At 49.8% G+C, this 17820-nt stretch overlaps 1 protein-coding gene across 8 annotated transcripts in view; it reads left to right on the forward strand.

The window, feature by feature from the left end:
- Nucleotides 1–17328, forward strand: part of SH3GLB2 (SH3 domain containing GRB2 like, endophilin B2) — a 318008-nt gene extending 300680 nt beyond the window's left edge. For all 8 annotated transcript variants that reach the window (XM_085614028.1, XM_085614022.1, XM_085614021.1 and 5 more), the window contains one exon: nt 16572–17328. In XM_085614028.1, coding sequence (XP_085470154.1) covers nt 16572–16679 — 108 coding nt within the window. In that variant the 3' untranslated portion in view covers nt 16680–17328. The remainder of the gene's footprint in view (nt 1–16571) is intronic.
- The last annotated feature ends 492 nt before the right edge of the window (nt 17329–17820 follow it).

Raw genomic sequence — 17820 nt, forward strand, 5'->3', positions numbered from 1 at the left:
ACAAATATGTATATGTTTTTATCCGAATCGGTATGTGTCTGTATCTGTATTTCAGTCTGCTAGTGTTTTAGTGCTGCAAGAATTTATCTGTCCAAGCTGCGGGATTTTGGAAATGTGCATTTAGGGCTGTATTGGAATGCCGCTGGTAAGAAATGTGGGATGCCCCCAAGGCACCACAGGGTTGGATTGCTAACCTTCTGCTGCAAGGACTTCGTTTAATGCACCATTGTTGAAGTCAGTTGACCCTCAGCCCTAACATGAGCCCACTGTGCAATCCTCCACAGACAGAATTCTGAGGTTACTATCCTCCACAGGCAGGGTCTCAGGTTGGTATCCTCCGGAGGCAGGGTTATCCGGATACTATCCTCCAAAGGGTAGGGTGTCCCAATACTATCCTCTGGGAGCAAGGGTTCTCGGGTTACTATCCTCCGCAGGCGGGGTTCTCAGGATACTATCCTCTGGAAGCAAGGGTTCTTGGGTTACTGTCCTCCACAGACAGGGTACTCTGGTTACTATCATCCACAGGCAGGGCCCTCTGTTTACTATCCTCCACAGGCAGGGTTCTCCGGATACCCTCCTCCACAGGCAGGGTTCTCAGGATACTATCCTCTGGAAGCAAGGGTTCTCAGGTTACTATCCTCCACAGGCAGGGTTCTTAGGTTACTGTCCTTCACTTGCAGGGTCCATAGGTTACTGTCCTCCACAGGTAAGGTTCTCGAGTTACTATATGTCTGCAGGCAGGAGTTCTCTGGTTACTATCCTCCGCAGGCAGGGTTCTCAGGTTACTATCCTCCGCCAGCAAGGTTCTCAGGATACTTTCCTCGGCAGGCAGGGTTCTTAGGTTACGATCCATCCACAGGCAGGGTTCTTAGGTTACTGTCCTTCGCAGGCAGGGTTCTTAGGTTACTGTCCTCCTCAGGCAGGGGTCTTAGGTTGCTGTCCTCCCCAGGCAGGGTTCTCGGGTTACTGCACTCAACAGGCAAGGTCTCTCTGGTTACTATCCTCCGCAGGCAGGGTCCATAGGTTACTGCCCTCCACAGGTAAGGTTCTCGAGTTACTATCTGTCTGCAGGCAGAAGTTCTCGGGTTACTATCCTCTGCAGCCAGGGTTCTCTGGTTACTATCCTCCACAGGCAGGGTTCTCTGGTTACTATTTAGGATTTTGACATTACTTTTGCCACTCTATAATGGTGTCTGTGAACACTTCTAGAGATGAGTCTCCAGGAAGATAGAGTATCCATCAGAAATACTTTGTCCCTCTGGCGCTCAACATTTTCAATAGTACCTTCCATAGGTGGGATTCCAGAGTACTTAAAACACATTTTTACCAATGTGTATTTAAATGTACAACCTAATGAAAGGCTAAATTTGCAATATGTTATTGGTTTTCTCTTTAATTTAAAAAAAATAGACAATTCAAATGTTGTATTCCTGAACGAATGAATAGCATGTTCGAGGCATATGAGCTGCAGATCACACACTATGCATAGATTGCAATCTGGTGTTGGCCCCGGATGTTTGCACTTGTTTTTGTATTGGAAAAGTCTTTGGAAGTCACGAGATAGGTGACTCCTCCTTTGAGCCATAGTGCGCATGGGCATCGGCTCCATTGGCAGATTGGTTTTTTCCGCCATCGGGCTCGGATGTGTTTATTGCGCTCCAGTTCGGTGGCGTTATCGATCCAACTTTTGACACGCAATCCTTCACCCTTTCTCCGGTATTGTTTCGATCGCGTACCCTACTCGTCATGCATCTCAGGTCAAGACCCTCGGTTCCGGTCGTCGACGAAGGCCTTCGGGTCTATCTAGGCCATTACATCTGGCTCATGGAAAAGACTCCTTTTAAGAAGTGTCCTCAATGTGGATCAAAGTTTCCACACACAGATCTTCATGAGGTGTGTAACCTCTGCCTTTCACTGGAGCACGAGGCCAGAGACTGTCCAGCTTGTGCCTCTTTCCGCTCCAAGAAGACCATTCTGGATCGTCGAGCTCGAAGAAGAATGGCTCGCTCGTCAACATCCATTTCCGACAACATCTTCCAGGAGGGCGTCGATGTACCAGAGCAAGAGCGGGTCGAAGAAGACCTCGTCAGCGCCTCCGAAGTCAATGACTCCGACGTCGAAGACATCACTCCTGGGCAGTGGGTCGTAAGTAGTGATGTCGAACCCCAACTCCCTCCCACCACCACTGAAAAAGGCTTCGGTAACACCTTCACCTTCGGGCCTAGGTGCACACCAAGACAATACTTCTCACGGCCCGCCTTGGGACCCGGCATAGAAGTCCACAAATAAGCATTCAAGCCACTCTGGATCGAGTCAGCCTGCCGTCTGTGTCCAAACCCTGGAACCCAAAAAGAAAACGCCCTCCTCCTCCGTGCCGACCACTGGTTCCACATAAGCGCACTCGGCACCGAAACCTACTGGTACCGACCCCTCGACTCTGAGAAAGTCATCGGAACCGAAAAAGCCACTTCCAAAGAGTACGGATACTCAACCTTCGGAGCCAAAAAAACCCTTGGAACGGAAAAAACAAGTGGTTCCGCAGGCTCCTTCAGAGACTAACAAATCTCACGCTTCCAAGCCAAAAGTGCATAAATCCACTCCAGATTCGGTGCCACACAACCCTTCTGAGCCGAAAAAATCAGCGCCGAAAGTCCAGCCTCAACCAGAAGAGCTTTTTACACCGGATCCAACCCAAAAAACTCTTCTAAAAGACCCAAAACAGGTCAAATGACTCTCAGCTCCAAAAAGAGACCAATGGACATGCCTCTACCGACTCCATCTCCACCAAAGAAGAGAGACATTGCAACATATCCTCTCAGAGTCCCTTCTCCTCCACCTCCTCTACCTCCCCCTCCACACCACGCCCCTCCACCATCTCCTCCACCACTGGATGATAATGACACCTCTGAGGACTGGGGCAGGGTGCACACGATGAACCACTAGGGTACCTCGCACACCAAACCCATGGGACGATTATAATACACCAGATGTCCCTAATGTACCACAGGATGACATCTATCCATCAAGACCTTCCCCTCCAGAGGACACAATAGGTTTCACCCAGCTAGTTCATAGAGCTGCACAATACCACGGGGTACAATTATACACAGACCCTATGGAGGAGGATTTCTTAATGGACACATTCGATACATCCCAAAGGTCCACTTCTGTTCTCCCTATGTTAAAAGGGGTAGTCAAACACGCACCTGAGGAGTTTAAAGATCCTGTTAGAGCTAGGGTCAAATACCATTGGATTCCTTAGTGGTCTCCCAACGCCAGAAAGAGGGCTAACTCACAAACGTCAGGAGAGGCTCCGCCTCCCGACAAGGAATCAAAACTCTTGGACGCTTCTGGTAAACGTACAGCGTCACAAGCAGCCCACATTTGGCGAATCGCCAACACACAAGCTTTGTTGGCCAGATACGATAGGGCGCACTATGATGAGCTAGAGACCCTATTGCAACACCTTCCTGACGAATACAAGACCAGGGCCAACGACCTCATACAGAAGGGTAAACTCATAACAAACCCCTCAATTTGTTGCGCTCTAGACGTGGCAGACACCGCCTACCGAGGCATTAACACAAGTGTCCTTCTACGTAGACATGCATGGCTACGCATTTCTGGTTTTAAACCAGAAGTACAAACTACAATACTTAACCAACCATTTGATCAGGAACACCTATTTGGCCCTGCCGTGGATTCATCTCCATAAAAGATGAAAAAAGACACCGACACGGCTAAATCAATAGGAGCCTTGCAATCGCAAGCTCCCAGACGTACTTTTCGTCGCTCCTCTTACAAGGGCACCTTCAGAGGCTATTCCTCTGACAACCCCTCCACGTCCTATAAAAATCCCACCCAGACCTCATTCACCAGAGGTTATCAAAGAGGGGGCTACAGAGGCAATAATAACAAGGGTAGAGGCAAAACCAACAATACTCGCTTTGCCTCCACCCCTACCCAATGACTTCCCTCCACTCCCCCCGGACCATTCCACGCCGGTCAGGGGAAGATTGCTACAATTCCTACCTGTCTGGAACAACATCACTACGGACAGGTGGGTGACACAAATCGTTCAATCAGGTTATTGTCTAGAACTCATCTCTACCCCCCAAACATACCACCCAGACAGCGCCCAATGGCACCAGAACATTTATCACTGCTAAAACTCCCCCTCCTACAAAAACATGCAATAGAACCAGTTCCCCTGCATCAGCAAACCACAGGGGTTTACTCCCTGTACTTCCTCATTCCAAAAAAGGACGGTTCTCTGAGACCTATCTCATTCCAAAAAAGGACGGTTCTCTGAGACCTATCTTGGACCTCAGACCCCTAAACCTGTATACACAATCAGACCATTTTTCACATGGTCACACTTCAACAGGTCCTTACTCTTCTCTCACAAGGCTACTTCCTTGCCACTCTAGATCTCAAGGACGCCTACTTCCATATTCCCATTCGCACCTCTCACAGCAAATATCTCCGGTTTGAAGTGGACGGTCAGCATTATCAATTCAAGGTACTCCCATTCGGAGTCACCACAGCGCCCAGAGTCTTCACCAAATGTCTAGTGGTGGTTGCGGCTCACCTAAGAAGACAGCAAATTCACGTCTTCCCATACCTAGACAACGGGCTTATAAAAGCCAAGTCATACAACCAGTGTGTACATCACACTTACGCCACAATCCAACTACTCCACGACTTAGGGTTTACCATAAACCATGCAAAGTCTCACTTACAACCGTCCCACATACAACAGTACCTCTGTGCCACAATAAACACCTCAAAAGCACTTGCATATCCCAGTCCACCCAGGATAGCCAGCATACACAGCCTCATAACAAAATTTCAGCTGCAACACTCTTCCATCTCTATAATACCTCACGCAAGGCTCCAAATGCGTCCCCTACAGGAATATTTAGCATGTTAGTGGAATCAGGCTCATGGTCAACTGACAGATCTGGTGTTGGTGGACGGCCTCACGCATTGCTCTCTGCAGTGGTGGAACACCCAAAACCTTTCCAAGGGGCGACCGTTCATCGAGCCGGTTCCACAGATTGTGCTAACAGCGGACGCATCGCTCTCCGGCTGGGGAGCTCATCTATTATATCACACCATGCAGGGCAGGTGGACGCCTCAACAAAAATTACTCCACATCAATCACCTGGAGTTACTAGCCATATTTCTGGCGTTAAAGTAATTTCAGAAACAAATATCAGGCAAAGCAGTCCTAGTCCGTACCGACAACATGACCGCAATGTACTACATGCAGAAACAAGGCGAGACACACTCCCTACAGCTCTCTCAACTAGCACAAAGCATATGGAGATGGGCTATTCCCCAGAACATTTTTCTCCTGGCCCAACACGTTCCTGGAGTCCAGAACAACATAGCAGATCTGTTAAGTTGTCAGACGCAACAGATTCACGAGTGGGAACTTCATCTGCAAGTTCTTCAACCATTTTTCCAAATGTGGGGGCAACCAGAGATAGATCTCTTCGCCACACACGAAAACGCCAAATGCCCAAGCTTCGCCGCCAAATTTCCACACCCATTGTCCAAAGGCAATGCGATATGGATAAATTGGTCAGGCAGATTTGCGTACGCTTTTCCGCCTCTCCCACTCATTCCACTGGTGGTGCGCAAACTGCAGCAACACTCACTGACTCTCATCCTAGTTGCTCCAACATGGGCCAGACAGCTGTGGTACACCACATTACTGGAACTATCTGTAGTCCTGCATCAAAAACTACACCTCTTCCCACGCCTCTTAACTCAGAACCGTGGAGAGATCAGACACCCGGACCCAGCACAGCTCAACCTAGCGATCTGGCTCCTGAGGTCTTAGATTTCGGTTACCTTAACCTTCCCCCCTGACAGTATGAATGTTATCAGAGAACCTAGACGCCCCACCACTAGAGCCTGCTATGCAGCCAAGTGGAAAAGATTTGTGATATACTGTCACAACAACATCATCAATCCTTTAGATGTGTCTATTCAACACATCATAGGTTATCTTCTACATCTCCAAAGGTGTAATCTAGCATACACATCTGTTAGGTTACACCTCGCTGCTAAAGCAGCCTACTTACAAAATAGACAACACTTGTCACTATTCAGGGTACCGTCCATCAAAGCATTTATGGAAGGCCTCAAAAGAATAATTCCTCCCAGGGTGCCACCCTCACCTGTGTGGAATTTAAACATTGTTCTCACTAGACTAATGGGTCCTCCATTAGAACCTCTTCAAAAATGCGAGTTACAATTTCTAACATGGAAAGTCGCTTTCCTAGTGGCCATTACTTCCCTTAGAAGAGTCAGTGAGCTACAAGCACTGACTATTCAAGAACCATTTTTACAACTCCATCATAACAAGGTGGTTCTCAAAACCAAACCCAAATTCCTCTGTATAGTTATTTCTCCCGTTCACCTCAACCAGGCTGTGGCGTTGCCAGTGTTCTTCTCGCAACCACAAACAGTCGCAGAAAGAGCTCTTCATACTCTAGACATAAAAAGAGCACTGCTTTATGACATTGAAAGAAAAAAATCTTTTCACAAGACAAAACAACTTTTTGTGCCCTTCTCACCACCACATAAAGGCAACCCCATATCAACATCTGGAATTGCAAGGTGGATTGTCAAATGCATACAAATTTGCTTTCACAAAGCAACATGTACACTATCTATTCCCCCTAAAGCCCACTCTACCCGAAAGATAGGGGCCTCAATGGTATTTTTAGGGAACATTCCCTTAGATGACATCTGCAAAGCAGCTACATGGGCTAAACCGCGCACATTCACAAAGCACTATTGGGTAGATGTGCAGGCAAAACAAGCTAGTGTGGGCCAGGCTGTACTCAAAACCCTATTTCAGACTACTGCAACAGATACTGGTGGTCGCCGCTAAGGAAGGATACTGCTATACAATTTATGCATAGTGTGTGATCTGCAGCTCATATGCCTCAAACGGAAAATGCTACTTACCAGTATGCATCTGTTCTTGGCATGTAGAGCTGCAGATCCACACCCGCCCACCCACCTCCCCGGCTACCTTTATCTGTTCCAGTATCATCTTATTTAGATACAGCATACATGGGCATCTTTTCTGTTTCTCACAAAACTCCATTTCCCTGCTGGCGAAAAAACAATCTGACAATGTAGCCGATGCCCATGCGCCCTATTGTCCAAAGGAGGAGTCACCTATCTCGTGACTTCCAAAGACTTTTCCAAGACAAAAACAAGTGCAAACATCCGGGCCCAACACCAGATGGCCATCTATGCAGTGTGTGGATCTGCAGCTCTACATGCCAAGAACAGATGCATACTGGTAAGTAGCATTTTCCTTATAAAGCGTGCTCCTACCCCAATAAAGTGGTGTCCTTGCGCTAACGCTAATTAATTAGGTTAGATTGGCACATTGCAGCTGTTGAAATAAGCATGTTTTGAGGGACTTTCTGAAAAAAGAATGATCAGAAATCCATCAGAAGGTCAAGACGTTCATAGCTTGGCAGTGTTATAGGCTCTTCCAAAGGAGAGGATGCTCTTTTTCCTGTGTTTAGGTACCTGCACCAGTCTAGCTCCAGCTGAGTGAAGAGCGCATACTGAAGAGAATGCTCAGATCTTCCTTAAAAGGTATACAGGGCCAACGCCGGTCATAGTCTTAAAGGTCAAGCAGAATGCCTTGAAAGCACATTTGACTAATCAGCAGCCAGTGGAGGGTAAGGAGTGAAGATTTGACAGAAGTCCGGCGGGAGAGATTCAAAGTGAAATAGGCACAAGGGTTCTGAACAATCCGGAGTCTATCTAGTAGAAATAAAGACAGTCCTAAATGCAGAACTGTAGCGTGTATCATCACAATGTATTCATATTAGCATTTCATAGTGCCTTCGTGTGATGCAATTTGCTAGGTGAGGGGCAGTTGGTTGTTGCTCTTTGCTGAGGCAGCTCTTGACATCGCCGTGGGTCGTTATATATGGAATAAACTACGTTAATAGAAAACTGAGACTTGCCTACTCATCTTCTCCGAAGCAGTGGTATACTGACTCTACATTCTGATACCAGGAGTGGGGCAGGGTTATATATTTTTTCTTCTCTTGTTCTTTCTCCGCTCGTAAATTGACAAACGACCCACCAGCAGTATAGGGCATAATTGCCACAAGGTACGCAGTGTATGTGTAGTATCCTACTCGTGTTCTTATTATGCCTTTTACACCCCCTGCTCAGCCAGTGTGTCTGTGTGTGCTGCATGGAATGTTGGAGTGATGATGCGATTGGAATGTTGGGTGCCCGAGAGGTTGGGAGCGACTGTTGGGGCTGCTGTACAGAACCTAACTACCTGCTGTACTGGATGAACAAGTTACTTACCTTCGGTAACGATATATCTGTAAGAAATATTAGTTAGTTAGATTCCTCACCTTAGAATATCCCCAGGCGTCAGGCTGGATTCTGAAAGATTTTTCGTCAGCAATACCCTTGCGCGTTGCTAGGCGTAGTCTGCGGCTCCGCATCCGTCGTCGGCGTCGTGATCGCCGGGATGACGTCGTCGGAGTACTTAGACGCCGCCCTCGCGCACTGATGTCAGTTCTTGTACATAGCTTTCCGCGCCAAAAACGCAGAGCCATGCACGAGACCGACACTGGTGCCCAAAAATTCTAGGGCCCTGAAAGGGATGACCTCAACCCTAGATATCGGTTTGCAGAACGGGGAGGATGGATGGATCGGTGAGGAATCTAACTAACGAGTGTTTCTTACAGATATATCGTTACCGAAGGTAAGTAACTTGTTCATCTGAAAGAAACACGTTAGTTAGATTCCTCACCTTAGAATAGATACCCCAGCAATACCAACCCCGGTGGTGGGTCTGCGAACCAAGATCACACCAGAAAGTCCTGGAGAACAGAACGGCCAAAGAAGCCATCTCTCCGGACTTGGCTGTCCAGGCAATATTGTTTGGCAAACGTGTGCAGTGAGGCCCACGTTGCAGCCTGACAGATGTCCTGCAAGGGGACTCCCCGGCCCAGGGCAGTGGTCGCCGCTGTGGCCTGAGTGGAATGGGCCCTCACCCCTACAGGAGGTTACTTTTTAGCTAAGGAGTAACAGGCCTTGATACACAAAATGAACAACCGAGAGATGGTTCGTTTGTGCACCGCCCGCCCCTTCTTAGCGCCCACGTAGCCAACAAAGAGTTGGTTGTCCACCCGGAACTGTTTGGTGCGGTCCAGATAGAAAGATAGCGCCCGCTTTGTGTCCAGACGGTGGAGCCTCTCCTCCTCTTTCGAGGGATGCGGAGGGGGAAAGAAGGTGGGCAAAATAACAGACTGGCCGATGTGAAAGGCAGTTACCACCTTTAGGAGAAAGGAAGGACGAGTCCTGAGAACAACTTGGTCCGGATGGACAGAAAGGAAAGGAGGCTTAGAAGAGAGAGCCTGGAGCTCACTCACCCGTCTAGCAGAGGTGATGGCAACCAGGAAACTAGTCTTAAGCGTCAACAGACGAAGGTGACAATTATGAAGTGGCTCAAAGGGAGTGCACATCAGAAAGGTCAATACAAGGTTCAAATCCCATTGAGGCATTACGAAAGGGACAGGAGGAAACATGTGAGTTATGCCCTTAAGGAATCGAGAAACAACAGGCTGATCAGGAAGCCGTAAGAAAGCAGAAATAGCTGAAAGATATCCCTTGAGGGTGCCCAGAGCAGAGCCCTGCTGGGCCTGGGAAAGGAGAAAGAGGAGAACCTCCGAAAGAGGGGCGGAAAGGGGATCCACAGCCTTTGCTGTGCACCATGCCAAGAATTTGTTCCACTGCAGGAGTATACTGATTTTGTGGAGGGTCGCCTGGCTGCCAGAATAACATTACAGACTTCAGGAGTCAAATGGCATCAACTGCCGCCGCTCAATCTCCACGCATGGAGGTGGAGGCTGGACAGGTTCGGGTGGAGGACTGTCCCCTGCATCTGCGACAGAAGGTCCTCCTGAAGAGGCAGTCGTATCGGGGGAATCGATCGATCGACAGACTGAGCAGCTCGCGATACCAGTACCTTCGTGCCCAATCCGGAGCCACCAAGAGGACTTGGGCCCAGTCGCGCCTGATCTTCTTCAGCACTCTGGACAGAAGTGGTATAGGCGGAAAGGCGTACAACAGACCGCAACTCCACTCACGTCGAAAAGCGTCTCCGAGCGAGGGCCGCCTTGGAAACTCCAACGCGCAGAACTGCTGACATTGCGTGTTCTCTTCGGTGGCGAATAGATCTAACCAAGGCTCTCCCCACTGCCGAAAGAGGCCTTGCGCCACATCTTGAGTTTAGACACCATTCATGATCCATCATGCACCGGCGGCTGAGTTCGTCTGCTCTGGCGTTCAGAGAGCCCGCCAGATGTTGAACCACCAGGGTGATGCCCTGATGTTCCAGCCATGTCCAGAGGCGCAGAGCCTCCTGGCAAAGGGTCCACGACCCCACCCCGCCCTGTTTGTTGCAATACCACATGGCGGTGGTGTTGTCCGTGAACACTTGCACTACACTTCCCCGGACAGAGGGAAGGAATGCCTTCAGTGCAAGCCGGATCGCCTGCAGCTCCAAAAGGTTGATATGGAGCCGGGACTCTGCCGGAGACCAGTGGCCTCTGATCGCCGCCTCTCCCATGTGGCCCCCCCATCCCAGGAGGGACGCATCCGTCACTACGACATGCTCCAGTTCGGGTAGGGAGAGGGATCTGCCACTGACCCAATCGCGGTCCGTGAGCCACCACTGCAGCTGCCTTGCACTGCCCTCCGAGATCAAGACATGGTCGGACAGGTTGCCCCGATGCTGGGCCCACTGAAACTTCAGGTCCCACTGTAGAGCCCGCATCCGCCATCTGGCGTGATGCACCAACAGGATGCAGGAGGCCATCAGACCCAGAAGCCGCAGCACCAACCTGACCGAAACCCGGGATAGAGGCCGAAAGATGGGAATCAGAGCCTGAATATCCTGGACCCGCTGCTCCGGAGGATAGGCCTGGAACAACGCCGAGTCCAGAACCGCTCCGATGAAGAGGAGCTTCTGGGAGGGACTCAGATGCGACTTTGGCACATTGATGGAGAACCCCAGCAAATGCAAGAGGTCGGCCGTAGTCTGGAGGTGGGAGACGACTGCCTGGGGCGAGCCCGCCTTCAACAACCAATCGTCGAGATAGGGGAAAACTGGGACCCCCAAACTGCGCAGATGAGCTGCGACCACCGCCATCACTTTCGTGAACACCCGAGGGGCACTGCTGAGGCCGAAGGGGAGCACGGTAAACTGAAATTCCCTTGGCACACCGTTAACCGCAGGTAACGCCGGTGGACCGGCAGGACGGGGATGTGAAAATAAGCGTCCTGCAAGTCCAACGCTACCATCCAGTCTCCAGGGTAGCCAGAACCTGAGCTAAGGTGAGCATCTTGAACTTCTCCTTCCGGAGGAAGGCGTTGATGCTCCTGAGGTCCAAGATAGGGCGTAGGCCCTCTTTGCCCTTCTTGGGAACCAGAAAGTAGTGGGAATAACAACCACGACCTACTTCTGGACCAGGAACGCGCTCGATGGCCCCCTTAGCCAAGAGGGCCGTAACTTCCTCCTGCAGAAGTTGCAAGTGATCCCCCGAAATTCGGTGGCATTGCGGTGGCATGGCTGGAGGGGTCGCCTCAAAGGGGAGAGAGTAGCCCCTTCAGACAATTTGCAGCACCCACTTGTCCGATGTGATGGTACGCCAGTGGAGCAGGTGATGGCGAACTCTGCCTCCCACTGGCGTGGAATGGGCCTGAAAGCTCGGACTAGGAGGGCTTTGAGGCGGATGCTGCTGGGGTAGATGTGGATGGACCAGCACGTTGTCCCCCTGTACCTCCTCGGCGGAATCCACGTCCGCGACCGCGTGGAGGTTGGTTCTGCGGCTGGTGGATAGGACGACGTGAGGGGGCGTCCCTTCCTTGGACACGAAAGGGACGAAAAGCGGAATTTTGCGGGCGTGGGGCCGAGAGGCCAAAGGACTTGGCCGTAGCCCTGGAGTCCTTAAAGCGCTCCAGCGCACTATCCGCTTTGTCGCCAAAAAGCCGACTGCCATCGAACGGCATGTCCATGAGGGTGCTCTGGACATCCCCGGAAAAACTCGTGGACCGCAGCCAGGCGTGGCGACGAAGCGCCACCGTGGTCGACATTGCCCTACCCAGCGAGTCCGTTGTGTCCAGTCCACATTGGCTTGCATGCCGAGCCGCATCCCGCCCCTCTGCAAGAGCCTGGGCGAGCCGTGTCCGGGCCTCCTCCGGATACTGGGGCACCACGTCCTCCACCGTATCCCACAGGGAGTGGGAGTAACGCGGTGTTGATAGACCGCAACCCCAAACTAAGAGAGGAGAACAGTTTCTTCCCAAACTGCTCGAACCTTTTGGATTCCCGATCCGGGGGAGCGGACGGGAAGGAGGTTTGGGAGGTAGAGGCCTGGATAACCAGGCTCTCGGGCGTGGGGTGCATGGACAGAAAAGTGGGTCGCCCGGTGCAGGGCGGTTGCACCGGGCCACGTTCCTCCTGTGGACCGTAACTGTGGAGGGCTTGGACCAGGTGCCCTTCAGAACGTCAATCAGTGCTTCATTAAACTGCAGCAGAGGCTCCAAGGAGCTTGCTGACGGTTGGAGCACTTCAGTTAGGCGATTAGTCCTCACGGCCACAGCAGGCAGCTCCAGCCCGAGGGCTTCGGTTGCCTTGCGCAGCACCACAGAAAATGTAGCACCTTCCTCCGAAGCCACGGTCGGAGGAGAGATGATGCCAGTGTCAGGGGAGGTATCAAGACCACTGGCACCCCCCAGTTTGTCTGCCCAGTCCTGAGATAACTGGCCCTACCTGGCCAGAGGGTCCTCAGACCCCTCCCAGTCGTCACCGTCATCCGATTCCTGGTATACAGGTGGAATGATCGGAGCCGGGCGGAAGATGAAATGGTCACCCATCGGCGTCGGATGCGGCGCCGGACTGAACCGGGTCGTGGTCGTGAGGTCGACCGGCGCCGACAGGGATCCAGGCCTGGATCCCTCAGGGACCTGCGGCGTCTGGACCGGAGTCGACGACGGGGCCGGAGCCGCCGGCTCGCTAGGCCTCCCACTCGAGCCTGCGGAGCCCGAAGGCGCGCCGGTAGGCGTCGACGGCGGGGCCAGGTTCCTCATGGCCATGAGGAAGGCACTGACCTCCACCGGAGTCGTGTCAGACCCAGGGACTGGAGGGTATGGGGTCGGACGGGACTCCTGCGGCTCCGGTGGAGCCGCGCGGGAGGTGCCACCCGAACCCTCAGCTGAGTCGCGCGACCGGCGAGGGGAGCCCGAAGAGCGATGTCGCCTCTTCGACTTCTTGCTGTGTTTCGACTTACCGGACTGCGAAGATTTGGACCCCGACGAGCGGTAATGGCTGCGACTCCGCGACCGGTCCCTCGACCTCCTCCTTGACTGGGACCTTGAGCGGTGCGGAGCCGACTGCCGGAACTCGAGCAGCTTGAGGGACCGCTCCCGCCTAGCCTTCGAAGTCTAGGCCCGGCAGTCCAGGCACGACTCGGCATCGTGGTCGGTCCCAAGGCACTAGAGGCACCAGCGGTGGTGGTCCATGACTGACATCAGTCGGTGACAGGAGTCACAAGCCTTGAAGCCAGGCATCCCTATCGGCACCAGAGTCGAGGTCGACGAAGAATGGAACCAAAAAGAGTTCATAAAAGTTTAGTCAAAAAGTGACTAAAAGGGTATGCTCTTCCCGGATCGGTGCTTACTGGCGCGGAAAAAAGAACCGGCTTCTGCGCGCGAGGGCGGCGTCTAAGTACTCCGATGTCATCCCGGCGATCACGACGCCGACGACGGACGCGGAAAGGCAGACGACGCCTAGCGACGCGCAAGGGTATTGCTGACAAAAAATCTTTCCGGATCCAGCCTGGGGATATTCTAAAGTGAGGAATCTAACTAACGTGTTTCTTTCAGATTTATCCTTCATGTAACTATCTTCAACAAATCAACTTAAACTACAACCTTCCTGCATGGACCTTCTTACTACAGTATGCTTATCTTTGGATATAGTGAAGATTATTTGTTGTTTATCTGCTTGTTGAGGGCGGTTGTGGAACGAGAGAAGTTGGTGCATGGCAAGCGTGAGCAAGGATACGAAGAGGCGGCAGCACGGGCAAGCATTCAGAGGCGGGAGGCGGATTCGAAATCAGGGTCTTCGTGTGCCTTTTTCCAAACTCTTGTGTGAAGCGCATTCATCAATACGACACACGCAGCTCTGCACCGCGTGATGTGCCACAGGATACCTAAGACTGCAGTGTGATGATGCCACCCATTGGCGGCTATCTTAAGTTGCGCTTTGTATATATGATCATCGTTTCCTCATATTTCCTTGAATTTAGTTTGCATTTTCATTGATTGCTTTCTTAACGCTGCCTGTTGGGTTCCTGGATCTCTGCTATCAGAGCATACGGTAGGCAATTTTATTGTCTGTGTTTTTTTTTTTTGTGCTTGTATAAGAGAAGTTTAAGGAAGGGATAACACTTTACTTGTTGATTTCTTACATTATGGCTACCATTCAAAATGTCGTACAGCCATCCCCATTCTTGCATGGGCCTGGTAAATTACCCTGCAGCCTAAAAGGCCCCCCTGACTGCGACCCGGAGCTGGTAAGAAGATCCGACCCCAAAAGGTACCCCTGCACCCGATGCCCCACAGCCTTGTGTGTCCAAACCAACAGTACCTAACCAACCCTTAACATCCCAACTTACCTCTCGAAGTGGTGGTCGCACCCAGAAGTCCTTGCAGTGCTTTTGCAAACCAGAGGTTCTCCATTGAAAACAGGGCACTCGACCTAAAAACAGCACCCTGCACCTGGCTGCCCTAGTGCCGCTGAGGGTGCACCTTTTGGTGCCAATTTTGTTCCCTATTTGCCCTTACCTAAACCCTAGGAGCTTTGCTCCCACAGCCGTGTGGCCTGCTTGCCAGCAGCCACCAACCGGCGGCCCCCTATCCTCCATAGGATAACATTGGGCCTCAACACTGCACCACTGCCTTAGTGCTGCTGGGGGTGAAATAAAAGTGCAGCACTGACCCTGGGGGACCCCAGAGTCTAACCCCGGAACCTTAACTCCCACAGACGATTACTTACCTGTGAACCGATAACCTGTTTTACCTCCATAGGATAACATTGACAATTTTCTTCCAAAAAGTTTCTCAAGTGTGGAGTTTTGAAATCTAAAAATATTATTTAAAAATCGCACAAATAATCAAAACGTATTTACTCACCTGTTTACAGGAAATGTCCCAGTGCTGAATCCAGGCATCCAGCACGGAGTAAGAAAAGTAGCGTACAAAGTAACTTACCTGCAATTTACTGGAAAAGCCTATTCATTCCAATGTACTGTATTTGCTAAGTGTTGCAACCTACTGCATTCCCTGTAAATCAAACAAAGTACAATTTCTATTGCATTTTCAGACTGTTCCATATCCAGTAACTTATTACTGAAAAGTATTTAATGCTTACCTGTGCCAGGCTTGCTTGGTTCTAAAATAAACAACAGTATATATTTTTATACAAAAACCATTGGCCTAGAGTTCAGTTCTTGAGTGTGTGAATTCATTTGCTGACTGAGTGTGTACATCAAATACTTTACACTGTCCTCTGATACTGCCTCACTGCTCGACCACTCTACCACTTTAGAGAGTAAGGGTCTATCTAACTTTAACCTCTGCCTACCTCTGGGGACACTTGGGCTCTATACACACTGTACCTCATTTCGGTGTAGTATTTATAGAGCCAGTTTATTACACCCATGTACCAGATTATATTGATAACATCAAAGAATTGAGCATTTTTATCCAATTCCAATGGATGGACGTTAGTACTGGCGGTAGTTTCATGAGCATCCATGAAAAGGGTACAACGAGTGTAACTGAAATCAAAGGAAAACCATATTTCAGAACTTGGTCTCTAAAAAAGATGCCTAAATTATCACACAGATCTTGGGTATAACTAGTGTTAGAAAGGCTATCTGGAGAGAGAAAGCTGTTGTGAATGGAGAATACCTCTCTGGAAGTGTTCTTGGCATTTTTGACCCTACTCCCAAAACTTGGCGCAAGCAGTGAGACTAGAGTGGTTGTATTTATTTGTGGCAGTGCAGTAGACCTCTTTTGCTTCCACTTTGTAGTCCTTTTTGTTGCTGTTCAAGGTTTATGTGCTTCTTGTTCTTGGAGTACCACGGTGCAGATGGTTTATCCCTGTGAGATTTTCCAGTCTGAATGGGGGCAGCTGTGTCCAAATGTAATGTAGTTAATGTAAAACGTGCCCCGAGTATAACTTTACTGAATCACTTGGAAAGGAAAATGAGAGCAATCAGTCAATGGGTAGAAGCTCCACGGAACTGAAATTAAATTTCGTTATTATGTTATTTGCTTTTGGATGCTGCACATAGCCAGGTCTAGCTAATAAAGAACTAGGGTTCCAAGTTAGTAACTTTTTCTTTAACAAGAGTAACTACCTTGATTTTCTCAAAGACAGATGTATCTCAAAGAGTAAAGCTCTAATGTTGTTTTTTCTCTTATTGCAGCTGATCACTGTGTACAGTCTCCCCGGCATGGACCCAGATTGGCTGGTAGGAGAAAGAGGGAACCAGAAGGGGAAGGTCCCAGTTACCTACTTAGAACTGCTCAGTTAGACAAAGGCTGGAAGACGAGCACCATTTCTCAGCCCTTCCTCTACACCCACAGATGGTCCCTGCCCTCCTGGTGGCAGGATGATGAGCACCTTCTCAGCACCCCCTCCACCAAGCTGATGCCCTCTTCCCCACTCACAGATGGATCTCTACATCCGACCTGCCCCAAAGATGCAACCAAGAACATTAACCTCCACCATCATGCTGATTACCACGCTGGAAGATGCAGCCACTCAGCTTGACTTTGCATTGGCTCCAGGCTGAGGTCCCGCAGGGCCTCCTACGGTCCACATTGAATACCCGAGCGATGTGAGGCCTCACTCCTACTCCTTTCTAATGCAGGGACTGCTTGCACACACCTTGTAGGGAAGACACAGTAACATCAGTTTTGTTTTTGTTGTAACTGTTTAAGTGCATAAAGATTCATGACATTAATTTATAAAACTCAAATAAAAGTCTTGCTGTGTTGGACGATTGTACATTGACGCAACTTTCTTTGGATACCCTAGCATTCGGGTTCTCCATCATGCAATCTTCAGCCCATTTATTAGCACTAAAGATCTAACTCCATCCTTCTGCGAGAGCTCAAATGCATTTTTCAAAGAGAAACTGCTCTTGCTAAAATAAATGATTTTTTCATTGTCTATCTAAATTCATAATTTCCTGTCTTTATTTGTTAAACAGTAATATGACTTACCAAGAATGAGAATCCATTCAAAAAGCTATTCCTCTTCCCTGCATGTTTTCCTTTTAGTAAGGTAAGAGTTTAGATTGCCAGAAGCCTCATTAAAGAAGAATTTGACAGACACTTGAGTAAGAGACTGCTGCAGCATCGTAGAACTCTGTGTGCAGTCAGTTCAGATGCCCCTCTGTGGAGCTAGGATCCCATCCACTTCGCCTATCATGTGTCATCTGTTTATCTTTATCAATTATTTTTCAGAATACTTGAGCTTCTTTCGATGGTTTCCATATGAGGTTTATGCTAAAAGCTATTCTTCTGCCAGGTAAGGCAATAGAGGCCTTTTTGATAGATTGACTCTGGTTTAAAAAGATCAATTCACAGATATGTTTTACTGGCATGACACTTAGTAGCTTACTTTTTGTTGTTTTTAAAGCCACAGACATGATTTTTGGTGCCAGGGAG

Source organism: Triturus cristatus, chromosome 1_2 (assembly GCF_964204655.1).
Source record: "Triturus cristatus chromosome 1_2, aTriCri1.1, whole genome shotgun sequence".
Taxonomy (NCBI): domain Eukaryota; kingdom Metazoa; phylum Chordata; class Amphibia; order Caudata; family Salamandridae; genus Triturus; species Triturus cristatus.